General features: G+C 42.7%; 1 protein-coding gene across 12 annotated transcripts in view; it reads right to left on the bottom strand.

The window, feature by feature from the left end:
- The window catches only part of LOC127002701 (E3 ubiquitin-protein ligase HUWE1-like), a 92,158-nt gene that overhangs the window by 40,852 nt on the left and 25,427 nt on the right, over positions 1-25,879 (bottom strand). For 10 of the 12 annotated variants that reach the window (XM_050868768.1, XM_050868772.1, XM_050868766.1 and 7 more), the window contains exons 6-29: positions 23,199-23,334; positions 22,710-22,973; positions 22,192-22,311; positions 21,344-21,495; positions 20,368-20,632; positions 19,649-19,750; positions 18,547-19,149; positions 17,462-17,731; positions 16,127-16,221; positions 14,209-14,554; positions 13,503-13,946; positions 12,795-13,025; positions 12,019-12,295; positions 11,156-11,385; positions 9,966-10,550; positions 9,005-9,254; positions 7,910-8,061; positions 7,548-7,700; positions 6,388-6,711; positions 5,435-5,602; positions 4,671-5,047; positions 4,156-4,396; positions 3,065-3,242; positions 2,095-2,444 (exon numbers count right to left, since the gene is read on the bottom strand). In XM_050868768.1, coding sequence (XP_050724725.1) covers positions 2,095-2,444; positions 3,065-3,242; positions 4,156-4,396; positions 4,671-5,047; positions 5,435-5,602; positions 6,388-6,711; positions 7,548-7,700; positions 7,910-8,061; positions 9,005-9,254; positions 9,966-10,550; positions 11,156-11,385; positions 12,019-12,295; positions 12,795-13,025; positions 13,503-13,946; positions 14,209-14,554; positions 16,127-16,221; positions 17,462-17,731; positions 18,547-19,149; positions 19,649-19,750; positions 20,368-20,632; positions 21,344-21,495; positions 22,192-22,311; positions 22,710-22,973; positions 23,199-23,334 — 6,313 coding nt within the window. The remainder of the gene's footprint in view (positions 1-2,094; positions 2,445-3,064; positions 3,243-4,155; positions 4,397-4,670; positions 5,048-5,434; positions 5,603-6,387; positions 6,712-7,547; positions 7,701-7,909; positions 8,062-9,004; positions 9,255-9,965; positions 10,551-11,155; positions 11,386-12,018; positions 12,296-12,794; positions 13,026-13,502; positions 13,947-14,208; positions 14,555-16,126; positions 16,222-17,461; positions 17,732-18,546; positions 19,150-19,648; positions 19,751-20,367; positions 20,633-21,343; positions 21,496-22,191; positions 22,312-22,709; positions 22,974-23,198; positions 23,335-25,879) is intronic. The other 2 variants (XM_050868774.1, XM_050868775.1) reach the window with 2 other exon arrangements.

The following is a 25,879-nucleotide window of genomic DNA, read 5'->3' as shown; positions in this document are numbered from 1 at the left end:
TACTGACTTCCAACACCTACCCAAGAAAGATCGATAGTAAAGGACGAACACAAATGCAGATAAGATAGAAAAAGATCAAACCTTAGACTTAACAAAAAAAGTACTACTGACTTCCAACACCTACTCAAGAAAGATCGACAGGAAAAGACGTAAACAAATGCAGATAAGATAGAAATAGATCAAACCTTAGACTTAACAAAAAAAGTACTACTGACTTCCAACACCTACTCAAGAAAGATCGACAGGAAAAGACGTAAACAAATGCAGATAAGATAGAAAAAGATCAAACCTTAGACTTAACAAAAAAAGTACTACTAACTTCCAACACCTACTCAAGAAAGATCGACAGGAAAAGACGTAAACAAATGCAGATAAGATAGAAAAAGATCAAACCTTAGACTTAACAAAAAAAAGAACTACTGACTTCCAACACCTACTCAAGAAAGATCGATAGGAAAAGACGAACACAAATGCAGATAAGATAGAAAAAGATCAAACCTTACTTAACAAAAAAAAGTACTACTGACTACCAACACCTACTCAAGAAAGATCGACAGGAAAAGACGTAAACAAATGCAGATAAGATAGAAATAGATCAAACCTTAAACTAAACAAAAAAGTACTACTGACTTCCAACACCTACCCAAGAAAGATCGATAAGAAAACACGAAAACAAATGCAGATAAGATAGAAAAAGTTCAAACCTTAGACTTAACAAAAAAACGTACTACTGACTTCCAACACCTACCCAAGAAAGATCGATAAGAAAAGACGAAAACAAATGCAGATAGATAAGAAATAGATCAAACCTTAGACTTAACAAAAAAAAGTACTACTGACTTCCAACACCTACTCAAGAAAGATGGATAGGAAAAGACGTAAACAAATGCAGATAAGATAGAAAAAGATCAAACCTTAGACTTAACAAAAAAAAGTACTACTGACTTCCAACACCTACCCAAGAAAGATTGATAAGAAAACACGAACACAAATGCAGATAAGATAGAAATAGATCAAACCTTAGACTAAACAAAAAAGTACTACTGACTTCCAACACCTACCCAAGAAAGATTGATAAGAAAACACGAAAACAAATGCAGATAAGATAGAAAAAGATCAAACCTTAGACTAAACAAAAAAAAGAACTACTGACTTCCAACACCTACTCAAGAAAGATCGACAGGAAAAGACGTAAACAAATGCAGATAAGATAGAAAAAGATCAAACCTTAGACTTAACAAAAAAAGTACTACTGACTTCCAACACCTACTCAAGAAAGATCAACAGGAAAAGACGTAAACAAATGCAGATAAGATAGAAAAAGTTCAAACCTTAGACTTAACAAAAAAAGTACTACTGACTTCCAACACCTACTCAAGAAAGATTGATAAGAAAACACGAAAACAAATGCAGATAGATAAGAAATAGATCAAACCTTAGACTAAACAAAAAAAAGTACTACTGACTTCCAACACCTACTCAAGAAAGATGGATAGGAAAAGACGTAAACAAATGCAGATAAGATAGAAAAAGTTCAAACCTTAGACCTAACAAAAAAGAACTACTAACTTCCAACACCTACCCAAGAAGGATCGATAGGAAAGGACGAACACAAATGCAGATAAGATAGAAAAAGATCAAACCTTAGACTTAACAAAAAAAGTACTACTGACTTCCAACACCTACCCAAGAAAGATGGATGGGAAAAGACGTAAACAAATGCAGATAAGATAGAAAAAGTTCAAACCTTAGACTTAACAAAAAAAAGTACTACTGACTTCCAACACCTACTCAAGAAAGATCGACAAGAAAACACGAAAACAAATGCAGATAGATAAGAAATAGATCAAACCTTAGACTTAACAAAAAAAGTACTACTGACTTCCAACACCTACTCAAGAAAGATCGACAGGAAAAGACGAACACAAATGCAGATAAGATAGAAATAGATCAAACCTTAGACTTAACAAAAAAAGTACTACTGACTTCCAACACCTACTCAAGAAAGATCAACAGGAAAAGACGTAAACAAATGCAGATAAGATAGAAAAAGATCAAACCTTAGACTAAACAAAAAAGAGCTATTGCCATTACATTTCTAACCTGCTCATCCGTCTCCTGCACCACCATGTCATTGGCTGAGGAGGAGCGGGACAGATGTAGCTGCCGCCGGATGCTGTGGCTGTTGGTGCTCCTCTCCTCGGTGGGTGTCGTGTTGGCCAGGCCTGTCCCACTGCCCGATGTACCAGCGGCAGCGGCGGCGGCAGGCTCAGGGTCGTCCTTGAGGGTGGTGAGGGCTTCCAGGAGGTCGTGGATGAGGTTCTGGGGCTCCGAGCTGAGGGTCATGCCGCTGGATGAACCCGAGGATGCGCCGCCAGTGCCGCCACCCACGCAGCTGCCAGCACTCTTGCCACCGACGCTTTTCATAAGGATGCTGTCTTCACCTGTGGGGGAGGACGGTGCTAGTCATCATCGTCACTATCAACTTGTATTATTCCACCAAACGTTTCCATCAGCTTGTTTTTTTCTCGTTCTCAAAGGTTTGCTAATGACATTTTTCCAGTTTACATTCCAGTTTTTTTTCTTCCAAGGTTTGCTAATGACATTTTTCCAGTTTACATTCCAGTTTTTTTTCTTCAAAGGTTTGCTAATGACATTTTTCCAGTTTACATTCCAGTTTTTTTTCTTCAAAGGTTTGCTAATGACATTTTTCCAGTTTACATTCCATTTTTTTTTCCTCAAAGGTTTTAGGCCAATGATCATTTTCAGTTTTTAAGTAAAGAATGACGTGTTTCCAGTTTTAATTCCTGTTTTTTTCTCAAATGTTTTAGGCTAATGATGACAAATTTCCAATCAGACATATGAAGAAACACACACACACGCACACACATACACACACCAGTTGACACATAGATATAAAGAGATAAAGAAAAAAAGACAGAAAAAAGACACTCATATACAGACATACAAATAGTTAACCAAGACAGAGAAAAGAGAGAAGACAGCAAGACAGAAGGAAAAAACAAATAAATAAATAAATATCTAAATAACTCGGCCCACTCACTATTAGCTGTCATGAGGTTGCGTTTGAGGGTCATGTTGAGGTCGATGCGGAGGCACTGCTGCGTGATCTCCATGAAGAGCTGCGGGTTCCGGCACGCAGCGGGGGCCAGCAGGCGGAGCAGGTAGTGCAGCTCCTTGGTGCCCGACATGGTGTTGTTGCTGGCCGAGGACCTCACAACCTGGAGGAACACACAAGGAAATTCAGTATAGGTGTTGTTATGGTTATTGTTACATGAATATTTTCTTTTATTAAACTTTTTCTTGTTATATTTTTTTATATGGCTTTAAGGGTGCTTTAGGGTTGTTAGTTATAGTTTTTTTTAACATGAAAGGAGGCAACTCAAGTGCACAAAGAAAGAAGAAAATTAAATGCTGGTACCACTCCTGCAAACAGTGTGTGTAGTGAGTTCCAAACCTGAGGCCAGAACCCTTTGGAGAATTATACGACTATTTTAAGTTCTACAGAAGGCTTAAAAATAAACCATTCTTCCTTGTTTATGGGTAGAAAAATGAATAAAAATAATGAAATAGAAAATGTTCAAATGTCTCGTTAGTTCTGTGCCCAAACCATTCTTCCTTGTTTATGGGTAAAAAAATTAATAAAAATAATGAAATAGAAAATGTTAAAATGTCTTGTTAGTTCTGCGCCCAAACCATTCTTCCTTGTTTATGGGTAAAAAAATGAATAAAAATAATGAAATAGAAAATGTTAAAATGTCTCGTAAGTTCTGTGCCCAAACCATTCTTCCTTGTTTATGGGTAAAAAAATGAATAAAAATAATGAAATAGAAAATGTTAAAATGTCTCGTAAGTTCTGTGCCCAAACCATTCTTCCTACCATTCTTCCTTTGTTATAGGTAGAAAAGATCAATAAATAAAAAAAATAAGAAAATAAAAAGTTCTGTGCCCAAACCATTCTTCCTTGTTTATGGGTAAAAAAATGAATAAAAATAATGAAATAGAAAATGTTCAAAATGTCTCGTAAGTTCTGTGCCCAAACCATTCTTCCTTGTTTATGGGTAGAAAAAAATTAAAGAAAAATAAATAAGTAAAAATCAAATAAAAAAATAATAAAATATGTCTGGGGCTGACCTTCTCCATGGTGTAGCGCAGGGTGGCGGGCTCCTCCAGCACATGCCTCATGAGCAGCGCCGCCAGATTCTGGAAGCCCCAGAAGCCGGATGCCTCGGTCAGGGAGAGGAGCGTCCGCACCCCCCCCAGGCTGGCGAAGAGGCAGGCGTTCTCCCACACCCGCGTCATGCGCAGGCAGAGGCGCATCAGGGCGTTGAGGGTGTCGGGGTCCACGCCAAGCTTCATGAACCCAACGCACGCCCTGATGAAGAAGAGACAGAAAACGGTTAGATGAAGCGGAGACTTGACAAATAAAATAAGCATGACTACTGCCTAATGATGATGTAGAAATGCTCTCTCTCTCTCTCTCCTCTCCTTTCCTTTACCTATTTTCCCTTCTTTTCCTTTGTTTCCTTTCCTTTCCCTTTCCTTTCCTTTCCTCTCCCTTCCTTTCCTTTTCATTTCCTTTTCTCTCTCTCTCTCTCTCTCTCTCTCTCTCTCTCTCTCTCTCTCTCTCTCTCTCTCTCTCTCCTCACCTGATCATAAACTCCTGGTGTACGTCAGTCAGGCCATCCACAATCACCACCTCCGGGCCGGTCGTCTCGGTCGCCGGGGCGCTCGTTTCCTCCCCATCCTCGCACTCCATCTTCTCGTCCCCGCCGGCCACTGCCACGGCCTTACTCTGCTCCTCTGTGGCCTGGCCCGTGGCACCTCCAGACGCCTCGGCCTCTGCTCCGGCCTTCTTCTCCTCATCTGTCGTGCCTGTTGCTGTGGTTTCCTCGTCAGGGGTTTGGCTTGGTTTATCCTTGCTGGCCGAGGTGCTGGCGTTGGCGAGCTCTTTCTTCTTCTCGGCGATGACTTTGTCCTTTATGGTGATCATGACGGGCCGGCGGTTGCTGGACTCCTCGTTAACCTGAAGATTAGGGTTTGTTGTGTTAATGAAGAATGGTTAGAGGTTAGAGGAAGTAGCTGCAACATGTGGGTATATCCAGTCTGAAAATTTGTCCTTTAGTGCAACATGGGGGTATGCTCAACACCCTCCCCCCAAACTGTGGTGCCAAATTTAGCTTTTTTTGACAAACTGTGTAATGCCTTCATAGTGTATGCATTGTTTATATTTTTTGAGTCATATGAGAAATACAAAGACACAAAAATAAGGTAGTAGTGTTAAATATGGTAAGATGACTCATGTTTTTTTTGTGGAGAATGGACAATTTTCATGAACCAGCCCGAGCACTAGACACATCCAAGGAGTTAATGTTATGGTACCAGGATAGTGTTACTGAGCCGCATCCCTCACCTGCACCATGGAGTGGAACTGGATGGTGTATTTCCTGCGCCCATTGATGATGCGCACGCTTGCCTCGCCGGCCCAGTAGGCGTCGTTGATGGTCTTGTTATTGCTGGCAGAGTAAGCGCACCACTTGAGGGTGCTCATGTCGAACCACTTCCACACATGGTTACATATCTGGGGGGAAAGAATGAGGTGTTGAGTGATCAAGGCTTACTCGATGGATAGATATATTTTGTGTGAGAGGTTTGGACCACTTGAGGGTGCTCATGTCGAACCATTTCCACACATGGTTACATATTTGGGGGGAAAGAATGAGGTGTCGGGTGATCAAGGCTTACTCGATGGATAGATATATTTTGTGTGAGAGGTTTGGACATCTGAAGCTTTGTATTGTATGAGTTGAGATCAAAGCTTTTTAGAGAGCTTGTGTGTCTTTCATACTTTCTTATATACTTTTTCTCACACTCATTTTCTTTCATACATTCTTTCATGTTATCCTTTCATACATTTACTTATGCTTTCCTTTATATACTTTCAAACTTTTCTTTTATACTCTTCTTTCATTCCTACGTACTTTCTTCAATACTTTTCTTCTTCCATTCCTACATACTTTCTTCAATACTTTTCTTCTTCCATTCCTACATACTTTCTTCAATACTTTTCTAACATACTTTCAAGCTTTCTTTCACACTTTCCTATTTTTTCATACATTCGTCATTTCCTTTCCTACTTTTGATACATTCCTCATTTTCTTTCATACTTTTCACACATTCCTCATTTTCTTCCCCACTTTTCATACATTTTCTTTCCTACTTTTCATACATTTTCTTCCCCACTTTTCATACATTTCTGATTTTCTTTATTTCTTTTCATTTAAATCTGTTTCTTGCCCATTTTCCTTCATACTAGTACACCTTCAGACCTTCCTCCACCCACTCAGCCAAAGGAACAGGACTCACCTTATGCACGGCTGCCCTCCTCTTGGTAGCAATGGCCAGCTTCTCATACAGGTCTAGGAGGAGGAGGCCGGGCGACAGCCACTTGGGGGTTCCTGAGCCTTCGGTGGACTCCTTATCCTTGTCCTTGTCCTTGTCCTTGTCCTTATCCTTGTCCTTGGTGTGTGAGGGAGTGGCCTGCGGTGAGGGGATGGCTGGCTGGGGTGCTGGCGTGGGGGTGATGGACGAGGCACTTGCCAGCACGCCCTGAGTCATGATGAAGAGGTCCGTCAGGGTGTGGACCAGCCCGGCCTGCTCCATGGCCTTGGCACACCCGGTCTTCATCTCCTGTTGGTGAAGACAAGATCATTGAGCGAGGACATCGGAGGGTTTTTAATAGCCTTGCAACACCCCAATCGTCTCCCGTATATACCTCACTGTGATTGGCTTGCTCTCTTTCCCTTAACCCGGAAGCAGCGACGGGCCAAATTTTTTGCCATGATATAAACCCCCAAAAAATAGATGATGCATAAACTGATCACAAATCCATTGATATATATATTATGAAATGGTTTGCGTAAGTGATGATTTTTCTCATTATTCTCGCTTAGAGGGACCTTTAAGAAACATGATCCCTGCAGCTACTGGGTTAAGTGAGGACATGGAAGGTTTTTAAATAGCCTAACAACACCCCAATCATCTCCCATATATACCTTACTGTCATTGGCTTGCTCTCTTTCCCTCAATTCTTCTCACATGATCCCATACTTGCCAGAATTGTCCATAAGTACTTGAATTCAATCACTTCCCATTATAATTATTTGACAAGCTCTTAAAGTTCCTTGCAATGTTACTTCCCTTACTATCATTCATCCAAAGTGATTAGTGGGCTTTTTATATATTTAGGTATCTATATTATTCTGTGTGTGTGTGTGTGTGTGTTAATGTACCCTTGTGCTACTTACTCAACTAAAAATATGCATTCCTTTATTCTAGGCATCAGAGCAAAACAAAACTATTGCAATTATTCAGACAATACTCAAACTTAACATCCCTTTCTAGGAACACTATCATCATTCTAGCAGTACTCTTTTCCACAGCCCTTGTACTGCCTCCTCAAACTGAGAGAAAGGGACCGGGAGGGACAGTAAAAAAGTGCTCGATCCATCTGGCTCAGTACTCACCACAGGGCTTCCATGTCTCACCTCAAACAGCAGCGTCACGAGGTGGAGGCGCACGGCAAACTTTGAGGCAAGGAGTGAGGTGCAGAGCAGGTCCACCTTCTCCTGTGTGGACAGACTGTTGATGGTGAAGAGCTGCTCCGCCTGGCTGCTGATCTGTGGTGGGCACGAGGAGGAGGAATTAAAGGGCGGTATCTTAAACTCATCCATTTCCCACATTACCCCTTAGACGGCAGCAGTATTTGAAGAGTAGCTCCCAAAAATGAATGGTCACTCTTTACTTTCATCTTTTTTTAGGAGTTGCTTCCTTTCCTGTAAAATATTGAATAGATAAATAGATAAGTAAATGCTGTACAACCCCTTACCTCGTTGATAAGTGTGGTGAGCATGTGATCCCGCCACTGCACGCCGTTCCTCACAGCGCAGGTGGTGAGCAGCTCGCACACCTTGTACACCATCTGGGGCTGCACGTCCAGCTGGCTCAGGCAACCCTCCAGCACAAACTCGCTGAACAGGTCTGGAACGAGAGGAGGTTTTAGATTAACTATTTCCAAGGACCAAAAAGAAGGTTAATTGATTTCTCGTGTTTTGTTTTCTTTTTTCATGAAGCGACGCAACCAGCCTAGGCCACTCAACATATCATTCTTTCCCTGTAACGTTATGTGAAAACAGTTTGACTATATTATCTAAGCAATTTATCTAAACCAACTGACTGGCTGGCTGATCTAACTAAGCTAATGGTTTGTCAATCTCGCAAGCCTTGGTCACTCCACACATATGCTCATCGTTAGTTAGTTCACGGTACCAACAGCTTCATCAAACTACCATCAGGGTCATTAAACTACATCATCATCATCATCGTTTAACGTCCATTTATTCCCTATGATGGGGCTGGACGGGATATGAGCCTCCTCCACTGTTGCCGGTCCATAGCCATTTCTTCCATGATGTTCGGCATCCTCATATCTTCCTCCACCACCCTTCTCCATGTCCTCCTTGGTCTTCCTGGTGGTCTTCTGCCCTCTACCTCAAAGTTCAGTGCACGTCTCATTAAACTACCCCTGGACATACCCATATTACTAGCTCTTCCTCCCTCGACCATTCCCTCGGCATCAGTTCTAACAATATAAGTCACCCAGACCCCACTCCCTACAAACTGCTTAGTATCTCTCTATACCAACATTAACTAGAGTGGGCAAGAGCCAACACACGTTTCACAAGCTCTCCCTCCCTCAGCCATTCCCTTGAGATCGGTTTGAATAATAATAAACTGCTTAATATCTCTCCATAAAACCAAACTAGCACACATTTTCCAAGCTCTCTCTTCCTTGGGCATTCCTTCAACATCATTTACAACAAGTCTGCCACACCCCATTCAATGAAGCACTCTTAAGGGTCAACAAAACAACACAACTTCCTCTAGCACCATTACCCAAGGCCGACAGAGGATTACAACTCACCAAGTGTCTCTTTGCTGAGCGGTTCGTCGTCCATCTCCTTGAGGGGTGCTGGCGGAGTCTTGGGGGTGCTGCAGCGGAGACTGGTGGAGGCGGCAACTGCGGCTGCGGCTGCGGCTGCGACGGTGCTGCCAACACCTCCACTACCACTGCCACTGCCCCCAGACACTTGTACGTTCTCGCCGAGGGACATGGCAATGGCCTGAAGCATCTGGTCCTCTTCAGTGAGCTCCATGACCCCTGAGCCAACCACCTGTTAGGACACGAGGCAAGGTTGCTTATTAATACCACGGAAACAACTGGTGCTGCATATACATTTTCCTTGATACTCAGAGCCATATAATCAGATGCTTTCGGCTCTCAAATCAAGTATTCCCAAATCAAGACACGTCTCCACCCGAAATTGACCACTCTTTTGGCCACTCTTTACTTTTATTTATTATGGGAGCGGCAAGTAGTGGGCTTTTTTTTTTTGCACTCTTTTTGTTGCCCTTGAGCCATCTCCTTTGTTGTAAAAAAAAAAATAATAAATAAATAAATAAAAAAATATTGGAGATTAGTCAAGTTTTCATGAGTCTTTTCATGTTCACTTAATGTAGAAGGGTCAAACCAGGGTCACAGAACTACACAATGAAATGCCCAAAACGCCTATGAAAACTTGGGCGCAGAAATGTTTAAGAATACCGACCCAACTCTTTTAACCTGGTAGCTGCGGGGATCATGTTTCTTAAAGGGCCCTCTAAGCGAGAAAAATGAGAATAAATCATCACTCACGCAAACCATTTCATAATATATATCAACGCATTTGTGATCAGTTTATGCATCATCTATTTTGGGGGGTTTATATCATGGTAAAAATTTGGCCCGTCGCTGATACACAGTAAAGCCACAAATTTGGCCCGTCGCTGCTACCAGGTTAAAAGCTGCATTGACTCATCCCCTCACTCCCACCTTCTATACTCACCCCTGTGGCTGGGTCCAGGTTCATGAGGAGGTACTCAGTGGCCTGCTGCAGCGTGTGTGTCTGTGCGATGGCCTCAAGGCACCTCTCTCTGGCGAAACCCATGTCCATCAGGGCTTGGAGGTGCTCAGGGTCTGCAGCTTGTGGCGCCGCCTGTCCGCTGGCGTCCGCTGGTAATGTCACACCCCAATCGGCGGCTGCTGAGGCACTGGTGGTGGCTGTGGTGGTGGTGGCAGGGGTGGTTACTGTGGTGGTGGTGGTGCCTGCTGGCGTGGCAGTAGTCGTGGTGGTGCCAGTGGTGGTTGGTGCCGTGGCGACTGCAGTAGTGGCGGTGCTGGTAGTTGCTGGTGCTGCAGTGGTGGTGGTGGTGGTGGTGGTGCTGGCGGCGATGGTGGTGGTGGTGGTGCTGGTGGTGGTGGCCGTGGTGGTGGTGGTGGTGTTCTCCTTCTCCTTGGCGAGGCGCTCGTTGATGATGGCCTCGCCCTTGATGATGGAGCAGAGGATCACCAGCACGGTCTCTGAGATCCGCACGCCATAAGACTTGAGCGGCTTCTTGTTCCAGAGCTTCATCACGGCTTCAAACGCAGCCTGAGGGAGACAGAAAAAAAGGGTTCAAATACACTGTAAGAAAAAGGAGAGTTTTACATTTTTTTCCTGTGGGAAGTGGAAAAAATGCTTCAAATAACAATGTAAAATAAACAGGTATTTCAATTTTTTTTTCTTGTTACAGAGCTTCATCAGTGCTTTCAAATGCAGCCTGTGGTGGACAGAAAAATAAGCTCCCAATAACCATGTAATAAAAAGGGACATGTCACTTTTCTTCTTTTTCCAGAGCTTTGTCGTGGCTTCAAATGCAGACTTTTATCATCAACCAATTGAACACATAAGAGATTATAGGAAAATCTGACATTAAAAAGACAATGCTGATGATAGATGATAGCAATAGATAAGTCTTTCTACACTATCATAGCTACAAAACAACCACAATGCAAAAAGAATCATTACTCGCTTGGCTATGACAGTTTTGGGTCTGAAACTGATAAATGGCAATGTTCTGAGTGTGACAATCTGGCAATGTTCATCACAACTTCTCATTACTTGTTTGGCTATGACAGTTTTGGGTCTGAAACTGATAAATGGCAATGTTCTGAGTGTGACAATCTGGCAACATTCATCACAACTTCTTCTCTCACCTTCTGAATGTGGATGAGGAACTTAAGTGGACTGAAGGGTTGGTAGCCCGGCTGAGAGGACTTGGCGGGGAGTGAGTTGGGTGAGTCCAGCATGGTGCGGGGGTTGACCAGCCTCTCCAGCAGGAAGAGCCACGTATCCAGGAACTCCCCCGTCCCCTCCGGCAGCTCCCCAGAGTCTAAGCCGTCCTGACCCCCGGCGCTGATGGCCCACTCAAAGGTGTCGAAGAACGCTGGAACAGAAATAAATAAAAATAAATAAACAATAATGATAAAGTACAAAACAAATATAAAAAGTAATAATCTAACTTAAAATTCGTAGACCTAAAAAGTTGACAAATATAAAATAAACATTAATAACAGTAATAATGACAAATTCTAACACTCTCTCCTACTTTCTTTTTAAGGCAGAAAAACAACGATAAGACTAATCCCTGACTGTGTACCTTTTAACATACAAGACTTCTTTCTAGAGCTCTTTTTCACATAACTTACACAGTTTCAAACAAATCATAGGGCAGCAAAAGTATGATGAGACAAATCCTCAACTGAGATCCCTTTAGAATACAAGATTTCTACCTCTGACATTTTGTAGGACAGTAAATTCTCATCACACTCACCTACTCTCTAGAGCTCTTTTTCACATAACTTACACAGATCCAAACAAAGCATAGGGCAGAGAAAGTATAATGAGACAAATCCTCAACTGAGATCCCTTTAGAATACAAGATTTCAACCTCTGAGATCTTGTAGGACAGTAAATTCTTCTCACACTTTCTCCTACTTTCTTTGAGGCAGAAATGGATCAGTGAGAAAAATGGCTCACTCCACTCGACTTCACATCAACACACTCGCCTAGCCCATACCTCTGAGGCCCTGTGAGGAAGCAAAGTACTGCAGCATGAGATGGTATGGCATCTTCTTGTCGTCGAAGAGCATGGGATTGGTGAACCTGACGGAGCAGATGAGGAAGGTCAGGCGGAACTTGGGCACAGGGGAGGCCGGCGGTGGTGTCCAGGAGAGGCCGGCGTAGAGGAGGTGGGCCAGCGCTGAGGCTACGGCCCGTGCTGAGGCTGACGGCGGGGTGATGGGGGCCGCCACCTGCTGCCCTCGGCGCTGACGCAGTGGTGACCCAACGCACAGCTATGGGGGTACACAGAGTGGGTTAAAACAGCACCTCGGCAATAAAATGACACGAGTGATCGATTTTTTTTATGAACTTTAGGTATTTATTGATTTTATGTATTTATGTTCTTTCTGTATTTATTTATGTATTTTTTATTTATTTTGCGGATTTATAAATGCATACTCATTTATGCATATATGCGTGTTTTATGCATTTATGTTTAACACACAGATATATGGGTGTGCAGGCAGCAAAATGATCACACAACTAATGTATTTCTTTGTTTATATACCTCTAATAACATGATCAAGTTCATAAATACCTCTACTACTTCTCTATCATACTTTATCCTAGTTGATCCAGTTATATTTCACATACTAATACGAACAGAATGGATACTTTTCTAACATACTTTTCAGCTTGGACATAATGGTCATAGTTTGTCTACTCACTCTATCAATATTTTTTCATACCACAGCAGTGCCTCAACAACCCTTAACTGTCCAGGGAACTCACCTTCACCAAGAGGCCAAAGAGCTCAGCCAGCGCCTTGCCCAGCCTGGAGGCCGAGGACAGGAGAGGCTTGATCAGCTTCATCTGGTGCTGTGTGGCGGCGGACTGCTGGCGTGTGGGGCTCTCTGCACTGCCGTCCTCACCGAGACCTCCTGTACTGCTCCCGCTGGCGCCCTTCACGTCAGTCTCTGTCACCTCCATGGCCACGGCCTCGCTGCGCCCGCCATCCTCAGTCTGCGAGGGAGAGTAAGCCATTGGTTATTTGTCACTACTATTTTTTCTTGCCCCTGAAACACACTTTGCAGTTTGTATCATTGTCTTCTGGTTTCTTGATTAGCATTTTTTTTTTTTTTTTTTAGGAGTATATTGGAGCCATTTCTATATATTTTTTTATGTATTTGGTTAGTCTCCTTACACACACACACACACACACACACACACACACACATAAATAAATAAAATAATAATAATAAAGTGTTCCCATTTTGATTTTAAATTTAATTACTCAAGTTATTCAAGACAAAATGTACATGTGAAATATCCTTATTTCAGCTGAGCTTCTGACAGCAGTGTAAACCATTGACACTGTCGGAAAAATAATTATACTGGACAAGCTTTGAAATGCAAAAAGTATTTACAGTTTTGACCATTCATGAGGATGTCAAGAATGTAAATAAATATATATAGATACCATTCCACCCCTGTACTCACCCTGAGGTCTGGCGGCAGCAGCTTGTCTGTGTCCTCCTTGCCAAAGAGGCAGCCAGCGGGCAGGGCATCATCAGAGCAAAGGGCCAGCAGCACGGTGGACTCCCAGACCAGGGACGTGTAGAGCTGGGTAAGGCCGGCCAGCACCCTCAGGCCCAGCTCGGTGCCCCACTGGTTGATGGACACCTGCCTAATCTCCGTCTGTCCGGTGCGACACACATGGACTAGCATCATGATATAGGCGTGCACGGCGCTCAGCGTGTGCAGCAGCGGCGTGGCCTGTGGGAAGGCCGTGGCCTCGCCGGGGCTGGGCGCTGAGGCCAACTCCCGCAGCAGCACCGAGCCACCCGGGGATGGCAGGGGCTGGTGCAGGGGAGCCAGGGCCTCCAGCTTCTCATTGAGGCAGTGAAGGCCCCTCTGTAGGACACCACTCTCATGGGCAAGGTTCTGAGGGGAGAAAGTACATCATGAAGACAATATTTTAGCTTAGCATTCATCACTCTATAATACTACATTTTATACATTAATTGAAGTTTAATTGAAGTTCTGTCATGGTGTCTACCTAACCTAACACTCATCAAACATCAACACATGTAACATCCCCAAGCTACCACCCCTCAACACTTCCTTACTAGTATAGACTTGCATACTGAACTCAAGTAACACATCCCCATGACAGTTACCATCCCTTACACCACCACCCCCTTACCAGTATAGACTTGCAGACAGAGGCCACTGACTGACACGCCTGGGACACGGGAAAGTCAATGGGGAGATTAGGCAGGCCCAAGATGCCCAGTAGGGGGACGAGGCCCTTCTGTGTGACGAACTCCTTGCAGTGGTCATCTGTGGAGTTGTTGCTGAGGATGGCGTCGACAAACTTCATGACGTTGAGAACATAGTCAACGAGAGGCACTGGCCGCTTCTCCCCCGGCGTGTTCTCGGACAAGGCCACGTCCTCGCGCTGCCCTGGGGTCACTGAGGGTCCGGCTACACCTCCGTCCCTCTCCTCGTCGTCCTCCTCCTCCTCGTCGCTTGAGTTGTCATTTGTGCTTCTACGGGACCAGAAAGAATGAGTGAGTGAGTTGAAAATAATGAAGTGTTCGATGTAGCGAAAAAGATAGTGTTAGTTATATAGAAAAAATAAATGGTGTTAGTTGTATAGAAAAAAATAAATGAGTTAGTTATAGAGAAGAAAATAAATAGAAGGTGTTAGTTGTAAATAAGAAAATTAATAGAAAGCATTTGTTGTATAGAGAAAAATAAATAAAAAGCATAAGTTGTATAAAAAAAATAAAAATGTTACGCCAATGAAAAAAAAAAATAGGTGTTAGTTATATAGAAGAAAATTAATAGAAAGCATTTGTTGTATAGAGAAAAATAAATAAAAAGCATAAGTTGTATAAAAAAAATAAAAATGTTACTTCAATGAAAAAAAATAGGTGTTAGTTATATAGAAGAAAATTCATAGAAAGCATTTGTTGTATAGAGAAAAATAAATAAAAAGCATAAGTTGTATAAAAAAATTAAAATGTTCCTCCAATGAAAAAAAAAATAGGTGTTAGTTATATAGAAAATTAATAGAAAGCATTTGTTGTATAGAGAAAAATAAATAAAAAGTGCAAGTTGTATATAAAAAAAAAAATGTTACTCCAATATAAAAAAAGAAATACATAAGAAGTGTTAAAGTGTATATACCTGAGATTCTAGTAATGAAGTCCCATCTTACAAGCCATCATTTTTTTCACAGTAAAGGAAGAAGCAGCTCAAGGGGAAAAAAAATGGAGATGCAAAAATTTCTAGACTGGCATGTGATATTTTTTTTTAAAGTTGATTTGAGAATTGATTTGAGAATGAAAGAGAATAATGAGTTCAGTGAGAAAAGTGGATAATTAAAAGAAAATATATATGTACCAAAGGGAAGAAAATGAGTAAAGTGAAGGAAAGGACATTTTGAAGATGGAGAATGATAAATGAGAAAGGACAAAGAAAAGGACAGAGATAGAGTGAATGAGGAAAGGACAAAGAAAAGACAATGAAAAAGGAAAGAAGGGACAAAGAAAACAATGGAAAAGGGAAAGAACAAAGAAAAGACAAAATGAAAAGGGAAAGAACAAAGAAAAGACAGAATGAAAAAGGAAAGAACAAAGAAAAGACAGAATGAAAAGGGAAAGAACAAAGAAAAGACAAAATGAAAAGGGAAAGAACAAAGAAAAGACAGAATGAAAAAGGAAAGAACAAAGAAAAGACAAAATGAAAAGGGAAAGAACAAAGAAAAGACAAAATGAAACAGGAAAGAACAAAGAAAAGACAAAATGAAAAGGGAAAGAACAAAGAAAAGACAAAATGAAACAGGAAAGAACAAAGAAAAGACAAAATGAAACAGGAAAGAACAAAGAAAAGACAAAATGAAAAGGGAAAGAACAAAATGATAAAGGAAAGGAACAAAGAAAAAACAGAATGAAAAAGAAAAAGACAAAGAAAAGATATATAATGGAAAAGATAAAGACAAAGAAAGATAGAAAATGAAAAAGGAAAACGGGGACAAAGAAAACTTAGAGAATGACAAAATAAAAAATAAAAATGAAAAAAAGGAGCGAACGAGACCAACATCCACCGCCACCAACCTGGACACTGGGGCCGGGGAAGCTTCGTGTTTTGGGGGCGTCTTCCAGCAGATGTAGTGAGTGTCGCTCCCCAGCAGGCACACCTCCTCCAGCAGCTGTGAGGGCAGAGGGCAACATTCAGACACTATTCTCAGACACTTAGGGCTCTCTGATGTCAAGACCTACAGCTTTTCACACAGAAGCACAGTAAAACATTGAGGAAAGGAAGATGCTTGAGAGACATAAGGAAATATAGCTTCCCACAAAGTAATATAGAGGTTTGGAACAGACTAAGTGAGGATGTAGTATCGGTGAAGTGTGCAAAACTTTAAGGAAAAGATGGACAAATACAGATACAGAGACGGGACCACACGAGCATAAGCCCAGGCCCTGTAAAACTACAACTAGGTAAATACAACTAGGCAAATACTTGGAATGGGTTAAAGCAGTGGTTCCCAATGTTCCAGAGCTAGCGACCCCCTTCCCTGTATTCTGAAACCTGCTTGACCCTCTGATATCAGTACTTCGTTTTACAGAAATTTTTAACCCCTTGACTGCGGATTTCCTAAAAGAAGATATCACCAAGCTACAGGAATGGAACAAAAGGTGGCTGCTACAATTCAATGAAGAAAAATATAGTCATGCACCTTGGGAGGGGAGATCCAGCATACCAATACCACATGGGAACACTCCACTATCCACCACAGAGGCAGAGAAAGACCTGGGAGTACATGTGACCAGGCTACCAGTGAAAGCCAAATTTGTGCCAATCGCAGTGGACAGGTTAAAAATCATTCTCTCAAGTCATTTCTAGGAGGACTTTGTGGCCCCCCCAGACAATCTTCCTCAACCCCCAAGTTGGGAACCACTGAATTAGAGGAAGAAATTATTCCAGCGAAGTGTGTTCACATCAATCAACTCAAGTCCACTCCACACACATAAATATTACCCTCATCATACCACTCCCTGACCTAACCTGACTTGAGCCAACCCACCCCAACCCACTAGAATCCAACTCATCCCAAACCACTCACCAATCAGCTCAAGTCCACTCCACACACATACACATTACCCTCATCATACCACTCCCTGACCTAACCTGACCCACCCCAACCCAATAGAATCCAACTCATCCCAAACCACTCACCAATCAACTCAAGTCCACTCCACACACATACACATTACCATCATCATACCACTCCCTGACCTAACCTGACCTGAGCCAACCCACTAGAATCCAACTCATCCCAAACCACTCACCAATCAACTCAAGTCCACTCCACACACATACACATTACCCTCATCATACCACTCCCTGACCTGACCTAACTCCCCGACACCTTGCCCACAACCCACCTTGACAATAGCCTTCATAGCCTTGGACTTGAGGCTGGGTTGGTGTCTCATGAGCTCATCCATGGCGTTGCCCAAGTTGGAGGCCGTGTCCCCCATCGGATCAGAGGAGCGCCTTCGCCTCATCGCTATCAGGTAGTCGGGGGAGAGCAGCACCTTGAAGAGTCTCTCGAAGGGCTTGCAGGCCACGAAAGCTGTCAGGCCCCGGGAGTTGAGGCACAGGGCACTGAAGACATTTGGAAGGGAGCCCAGAACCTCCCTTGTGGCTGGGACCTGAAGGAGACAAGAGGGTTGGTCATTAGTAATCTTTGTCTTGGAATATGAGAGAAAGGAAGGGAGAAGGATGACCGATAGGAAAGGAGAGGATAGTGGAACGCAAGTACATTAAACAAAAAAGAATAAGAAAAAGTAGAAGCAGAAGTTAGGGACAGGGAAGGTAGTCTGTTAACAATCTTTGTCTTGGAATATGAGAGAAAGGAAGGGAGAAGGATGACCGATAGGAAAGGAGAGGATAGTGGAACGCAAGTACATTAAACAAAAAAGAATAAGAAAAAGTAGAAGCAGAAGTTAGGGACAGAGAAGGTAGTCTGTTAACAATCTTTGTCTTGGAATATGAGAGAAAGGAAGGGAGAAGGATGACCGATACGAGAGGAGAGCATGGTGGAATGTAAGTACATTAAACAAAAATGGCAAAGAAAAAGTAGAAGCAGAAGTAATGGACAGAAAAGGTAGTTTGTTAAAAATCTTTGTCTTGGAATATGGAAGAAAGAAAGGAAGGGAAGGGATGCCTGCAAGGAGAGGAGAGTTGGCAGCAGTGCAAAGAGTAAAGGTATTTGCAATGAAGGGAACAGAGGAACAAGGAAGAGAGGAAAGTTAGCAGTTATGGAGAATAGGTTACAGGAAAGAAGGGGAAGGAAGGGTGAGGAAGGGAAGAGAGGAGTTAGTATTTATGGAAAAAAATAAAGATACTAGGAATTAATGAAAGGAGAGGAGATGAGGGAGGAAGGGAGGAGACAGATTATGAAAGGAAAAAAAAAGATACTGGGGAATAGAAGATTACACTTTACAATTAACATCATCACACTCACATCCTTGACCAGCAGGGCGTGGAGGACAACATCAGTGAGGCCGTTGTCCTGGAGTGAGGAGAGCAGCGAGGGCTCCCCAAACACATACACGGTGACCACGTCCGTCGCCAGAAGGAAGAGCGACGCGCCGTAGTACTCCGCGTTGCTGATGATATGCTTGAGGGAGGCCGGCAGGGACCCCTCCATCAGGTGCCTCATGCTCTCACTGAACCCGGGCTCCTGAATGGCCTTCTTCAGGAAATTGAGCATGGACTTGATCAGGGCGGCACGCTGGGGGAGACACGAGAGCCCGGTCTTGGCCTCGCTGTAGTCTGGCTGCGCAGATGCCGACGGAACCTCCATGGCAGAAGACGTGCTTGGTTGGGCGGTGTAGGAGGTCTGGGGTGCCTCCTCGGTGGGTGCGGGGGCCGGGGTGGTGTCCATGGGGGAGTGTGTGGCAGCGTCAGGCACTTCTGTGGTATCGGCTGTGTCCAGGGGTTCCTCCGCACCGCCTGAGGGCTGCTGTGTGGCCTCCGTGGGGGCACTCGGTGCGTCGCCCTCGGCTAGCGGTGCCGGGAGATTTATGACGAAGGGCTGCTCTTTTCGGCACTCCTCCACCTCAACCTGAAAGAACGCAGGGAAGGGTTCGTTAGTAGCTTATCATGCACAGGACAAAATGTTTCTGAATATTCTTTTAAAATTCCCTAACACTTTACCCTTTGAGATGCAGTAGTTTCTAAAGTCTTTTATTCCATTCTTTATGCTTCTATTTGCCCTTGACTACTTCTTAACCCGGTAGCAGTGATGGGTCAAATTTTTTCAAAGATATAAACCCCCAAAAATAGATGATGCATAAACTGATCACAGATGCGTTGGTATATATTATGAAATGGTTTGCGTGAGTGATGATTTTTCTCATTTTTCTCGCTTAGAGGGACCGTTAAGAAACATGATCCCGCAGCTCAAGCATCAACAGCATCCTCTCAACCACTTCTCCTTTTGGGGATCATTAGTTTTTGCGGGTATATTTTTTCTCTTTCATTCATGTTTAGTCTTGAATGCTTTCTTCTCTCATGTAAAGAAAATTAATAGATTATAGCACGGCCATCAGCCTTGTCCTCACCTCCAGCCGCTTGGTGAAGGCATTCAGGCCGCCATGGGACTGGAAGGCATGCATGTCAAGATTGGTGATGAGGTCAATCACTCTCACGGCTCGGGTCACAAACTGGAAAGAAAATTAGATAAATTCTGAGTGGCAGCATGACAATCAAGGTCCATATAATTATGTTACGATCTTAAAATATAATACACATGTAGTCCTCAAATAATTAAGTCTCTGCACAGCTAAATCTAAAACTACTAGCAAAGAGGAAGTTCTAGATAGTTTTTGAATCATATGATAACATGGAAAATAATGAGAGCACTTTCAGGTGGAGGCAAGACAAAGGGAGGAGAATTTTTAAGTGGAGGCAAGACAAGACTGCGCCACCTTCATAAACAAACTGCCTAGGTAATTTTTTCTACTACAAGGGAAATTGAAAAGAAAGTCATTTTTGTAATTTATATATCATGGACAGAAAAGCAAAGGCAAATTTAAAAACAGTCACACACAAGAATGACAAAGACAACTCAACCAAAAGGTGCGCTACATGGTAAAAAAAATTGATTTAGACAAAAAATGACAGGTACTTTGTTTACGAGGGTGACGATACATATTAATTGGTTCTCCGTACAGCTAACTCTAAAACTATCAGTAAGGAGGAGGATTTTGATAGTGGAAAATCACACATTGACTGACGTAAGAAAACATGGTAAACAAAATCAGGAGGTAGTGAGCCTTACCGTGATGTGATCCGGCTCCGTCCCTTTCCAGTTGACGACTGAGATGAGAGACTCCATCATGCCACAAGACACGAGCGCCTCCCCCCCAGCCTCATAGCTAGCCAGGTGGTAGAGGAACGAAAAGAGCGCCGTCGCCAGGGGTGCAGGGAAGGGGTTGGGCACCGGCGGGGAGGGTGCGGTGAGGGTGGTGATGCAGGACCTCACCAGCACCGGCAGGAACCCGTGGTAGGATGAGGCACCGGTGACATCTATTATAGTGTTTAGCCTGTGGAAGGAGGGAAGGAAGAACATTAATAAAGGACACTATGATGGGAGGATCTTTACTGTATTTACAAGAGAAAGGAAAAGCAATAACAAAGGAAACTTGGGTAGAGTGAGGTAGTGTTTAGCCTGTGCAAGGAAGGAAGGAAGAATATTAACCCTTTGACTGGATTTCCTACAAGAAGACATCACCAAGCTAAAGGAAAGGAACAAAAAGTAGCTGCTACAATTCAATGAAGAAAAGTGTAAAGTCATGCACCTTGGGAGGGGAAATCCAGCACACCAATACCACATGGGAAACACTCCACTATCCACCACAGAGGCAGAGAAAGACCTGGGAGTGTATGTTACCAGGCTACCAGTGAGGGCCAAATCCATGCCAATTGCAGCGGACAGGTTAATAGGATTCTTAGAAAAAGTTGGAAAGTTTCGTTTAGTCGGCGCAACATCTGTGGTCATATGCCGGAGAGACAGAACGGGAAGGAATTATAGGAGAAGGGAACAGATCCCAGGAGACGGGACACAACCCCCAATTAATACCTAGTATCCATTCACTGCTGGGTATTGGAAAAGCCGCCCAAATATTTCCACTCCGCCCAGGAATCGAACCTGGGCTCTCTCGGTTTTGATAACTCCACAACACACAAGAGAAAGGATTGTTGGATTAGCAGGATTCTCGGAGAGCACCACACCACACAGAGAGGTAGGAACTCACTTTGGGAAGCTGGGCATTCTATCCAGGTGAATAATGGAGGTCAAGGTGCGCAGCGTGGCCGCCTTGATCTCTGTTAGCTTAGTGTCGTTCAGCTCCAGGACCTCCACAAATTCGTCCAGAAGCCCCGAGTACAAGACTGTGTTTGCGTTATCCTGGAACGGAGGAAGGGAGAGCCACGTCACGAACAGAACAAGGACAAAGCTGTGAGGTAAGGTGAGATCATGTCAGAATCTACTCTCATCAAACAGAGCTCAACATGGTAAACAAGCAGCTCATGTCAAATTTGCGCAGTGTATCTTCATCATAGTGAAATGTTAATCTTCTCTCTTAGTCTACGGTTCACTCATACTCATCCTCTCTTCTATTCTACAGTTCACTCAGACTCATCCTCTCTTCTCTTCTATTCTACAGTTCACTCAGACTCATCCTCTCTCTGACTTCTGCAATTACGTGTTAGGGTTTCACTCACCTCTTTCTGTCCACACACAACACTAGAAATCATATCCTTTAGCCTCACACTCAATCTCTCTTGCTATATAAAAAAACACCATAAAGGAGGAGCATCATCATCTTCATCTATAAAACATGACTCACAGAGAACTACCACAGCATTTATCCATAAAACATAAAACATTAAGTAACAAAAAATATCAATAATAATAATCCACCACTTACTGCATCAATGAAATAATGTCATATAAGTAAATTTAAAGAACTGCAATTATATCCATACATTAAAACTTGCTACTGAAAAAAATCCATTAACAGGCAGCAGCTGAAAAATAAGTAAATAGCTTAAACCAGCACTACTTTCACCCATACAAGCAGTAAACAGGCATCAGACCCACCTGGAGGGCGTTGCAATACACCAGCACTGACAAGGCCTGGAGCCGGGCCTGCACACACTGCAGCCGGGTTTCATATGACCCAAAACTATGGGCTAACCTTATGTGAGTAAAAAGGACCATCTGAAACACAACAAAACATCTCGGTCAGTAACCAGGAACATCTAGACTGTGGGTAATGATAATTCAAGATATAGGCACTGTTAATCCTCTAGTGGGCAACATTAATTAACCCCTTGGCTGTGGATTTCGTACGAGAAGACCTCACCAAGCTACAGGAGTGGAACAAAAGTGGCTGCTACAATTCAATGAAGAAAGATGTAAGTCCTGCACCTTGGGAGGGGATATCCAGCACACCAATACCACATGAGAAACACTCCACTATCCACCACAGAGGCAGAGAAAGACATGGGAGTATATGTTAATAGGCTACCAGTGAAGGCCAAATCCGTGCCAATCACAGCAGACGGGTTAACGGAAAAATAAATAAATTAATAAAAAAGCACATCGAGTCCTCTTACCTGTTTATCACTAGGCACTTTGTACACCTGCATCAACTCCTCCATGACCTGGGCTGGTGACTTGTTGATGTTCTGCATGTTGTCGATGTGGATGGTGATGATGGAGCTGTTCCCTCGACAACTGCCCCCACCACCACTGCTGCCTCCGCTGGCCCCATCGCTGTGGTGGGCCTGCTGCTGCTGCTGCTGTGGTTGCTGCTGCTGTGGCTGCTGGTGCTCGCCGTAAAACTCGTAGTGGAGTGTTGTGGCGTTCTCGGGGAAATCCTGAGTGACGAAAAGATAAACTCATAAAACACAAGTGACCTTTTTTTTCCTGGTATGAGGTGAAATGATTAGCACAAACACCATGACTCAAATTAGTGTTTTTTTACTGGAATTAAATTAAATTATATGTACTTACAATTAGTCAGTTTTCTTTGTCAAGCTCTAATGATTAAAATTATCATCATCAATATCCCAAGAGAGATGAATAAACGCCCTTCAACTCACAGTGAGAGGGAGGTTCTGGCAGCACTGTGCAAGGCCGAAGCCATTGTCCTTGCCCCCCCAAGGCTCGGCAAGGTTGATGAGACGGGTCAGCAGGGCCTGTCGGGGCGCCACAGCCAGCCTTGTGATGAAGTTGGATCTGCCGACAAGGGAAGACAAGCATTATTATTTATTATTATTATTTTTTTTTTTTTTTTACAAGGAAGCAGTTCAAGGGCAACAAAAAGAAAGTGTAGAAAAAAAGCCCGCTAACCACAGTTCCTATAAGACGAAGTAAAGAGTAGCCAACACTCCTTCACTGAGCTGGACCTGCCATCTGGTGGCCCTGCTGGAGCCTCTGCCAGAGCCATGCCTGCGGCCAGCTGGGGTCCAGTGAGGCTTAATTGACATTTTTCTGTACCAAACTAGCTAAACAGAGTTGTGATGGTCACTATCATGCTTACACCAAAATATCCGAGTGCTGTACATTATTCATGTTGTATTGAACACTCTTGGCAAAATAAGAGCATTCACTGATATATCCTACAACACTCCATCCCGTGGTTAATAGGAAGGCACCAGTGCGGCCTCTTGGGTAAATATTTCCAAGAAAAGAGAAGTCAAACAAGTCTGGCATGGTGTCATGCTCTTAAAATCTTATAGCAGTGGTGGAAGAAGTGTTGAAAATCCTGCCACTCAACATTCCTCCGGCTGGCACGGCGCTGCCTCAACACGATGCATTCCTCTGTCCCTCCAATCAGAGCACAGGAGGTTGTTTACACTGCTGCCAAACATATCGCACGCTGCCGGCACCAAGTATTATACTTATTTCATATTTCTAATTTAAATCATAATGCACACATCTTTAGCATCTTATAATATTACATTCACTATATGGAACTTTAAAGGAACAAAACAGAGCATGTGACAATTGTTTACGTGGGAAAAAATACATTTAAATTTCCTATTTCTTGCATTTCCCTGTTTCTTGAATACTACTACTAAGTCAAGTGTCTCTATACCGTAGCTATGAGAAAAATGTGATTTCTAAATAATAGCAAAAAACTAGTAAGAAAAATTATTTGGACATACTCCGCGTGAATATTTATTTTGGTAGTTCCACCAGGGCCACCAGGTGGCAGGTAGAGCCCAGTGAAGGACCCAATTTCGGGTGCAGAATTTACGCTACAAAAGACACGGCAACTAAAATCAGGAAGAAAATGACAATAATAGTAAATAAATAATAATAAAGGATAATACAACTGATATCAGGGAAGAAGACTAACTTGTGCCAAAAAGAACAAAACAGCTGATATCAGGGAAGGAAGAATAACTTGTGCTAATGTGGACACAGCAACTGAAATCAGGAAAGCAATAAATTATGCCAAAAAGGACACAGTAACTAAAATCCAGGAGAGCATAACAATAATAACAATACTAAACAAATGACAATAACACTGTGGCTGGAGGCGGATGAGGGAAAACTGATGCAAAGAAGGGAACACACACAACAACTCAGATGGCAGGCTTTTTTTTTCTACTTTCTTTTCGTTGCCCTTGAGTTGCTCCCTGTGCTGTAGATAAATAAATGAGTAAAATAAATCCTGTAGAAAAGACAAGCAAAAGAAGGACACACACACACAACAACTCAAATGGCAGGCTTTTTTTCTACTTTCTTTTCATTGCCAGAGTTGCTCCCTGTGCTGTAGATAAATAAATGAGTAAAATAAATCCTGTAGAAAAGACAAGCAAAAGAAGGACACACACACACAACAACTCAAATGGCAGGCTTTTATTTCTACTTTCTTTTCGTTGCCCTTGAGTTGCTCCCTGTGCTGTAGATAAATAAATAAATAAGTAAATCCTGTAGAAAAGACAAGCAAAAGAAGGACGCACACACACAACAACTCAGATGGCAGGCTTTTTTTTCTACTTTCTTTTCATTGCCAGAGTTGCTCCCTGTGCTGTAGATAAATAAATAAATAAATAAATCCTGTAGAAAAGACAAGCAAAAGAAGGACGCACACACACACAACAACTCAAATGGCAGGCTTTTTTTTCTACTTTCTTTCCATTGCCAGAGTTGCTCCCTGTGCTGTAGATAAATAAATAAATAAATAAATAAATCCTGTAGAAAAGACAAGCAAAAGAAGGACGCACACACACAACAACTCAGATGGCAGGCTTTTTTTTTCTACTTTCTTTTCATTGCCAGAGTTGCTCCCTGTGCTGTAGATAAATAAATAAATAAATCCTGTAGAAAAGACAAGCAAAAGAAGGACGCACACACACAACAACTCAGATGGCAGGCTTTTTTTTCTACTTTCTTTCCATTGCCCTTGAGTTGCTCCCTGTGCTGTAGATAAATAAATAAATAAGTAAATCCTGTAGAAAAGACAAGCAACCCAAACTGAGCTAGGATTGTTTTCATCCACTGCTGGGTAATTACAAAGCTTAGGGTCGAATTGTAAGACATTTCGCCCCCAAAGAACACATATTTGTCGAGGCTTTTGCAGGAGTTGTGCATACATAAGAACCTTCACACACGCTCACACCCTCATTCCATATAAATAAAAATAAATAAAAAATAGTAATAACAATAATGCTAACAAATTTTGACAAAGGAATAAGATCATTAGCTGGTTTTGATGCATTTCCAGGAGTAGTTTTATGACCCTGGTGGTAGTATGACCCTTCTTCTGTAC

The sequence above is a fragment of the Eriocheir sinensis genome, chromosome 24 (assembly GCF_024679095.1).
Source record: "Eriocheir sinensis breed Jianghai 21 chromosome 24, ASM2467909v1, whole genome shotgun sequence".
Lineage (NCBI taxonomy): Eukaryota > Metazoa > Arthropoda > Malacostraca > Decapoda > Varunidae > Eriocheir > Eriocheir sinensis.
The sequence above is the reverse complement of the archived record's forward strand: the minus strand, read 5'-3'. Positions and strand labels throughout refer to the sequence as shown.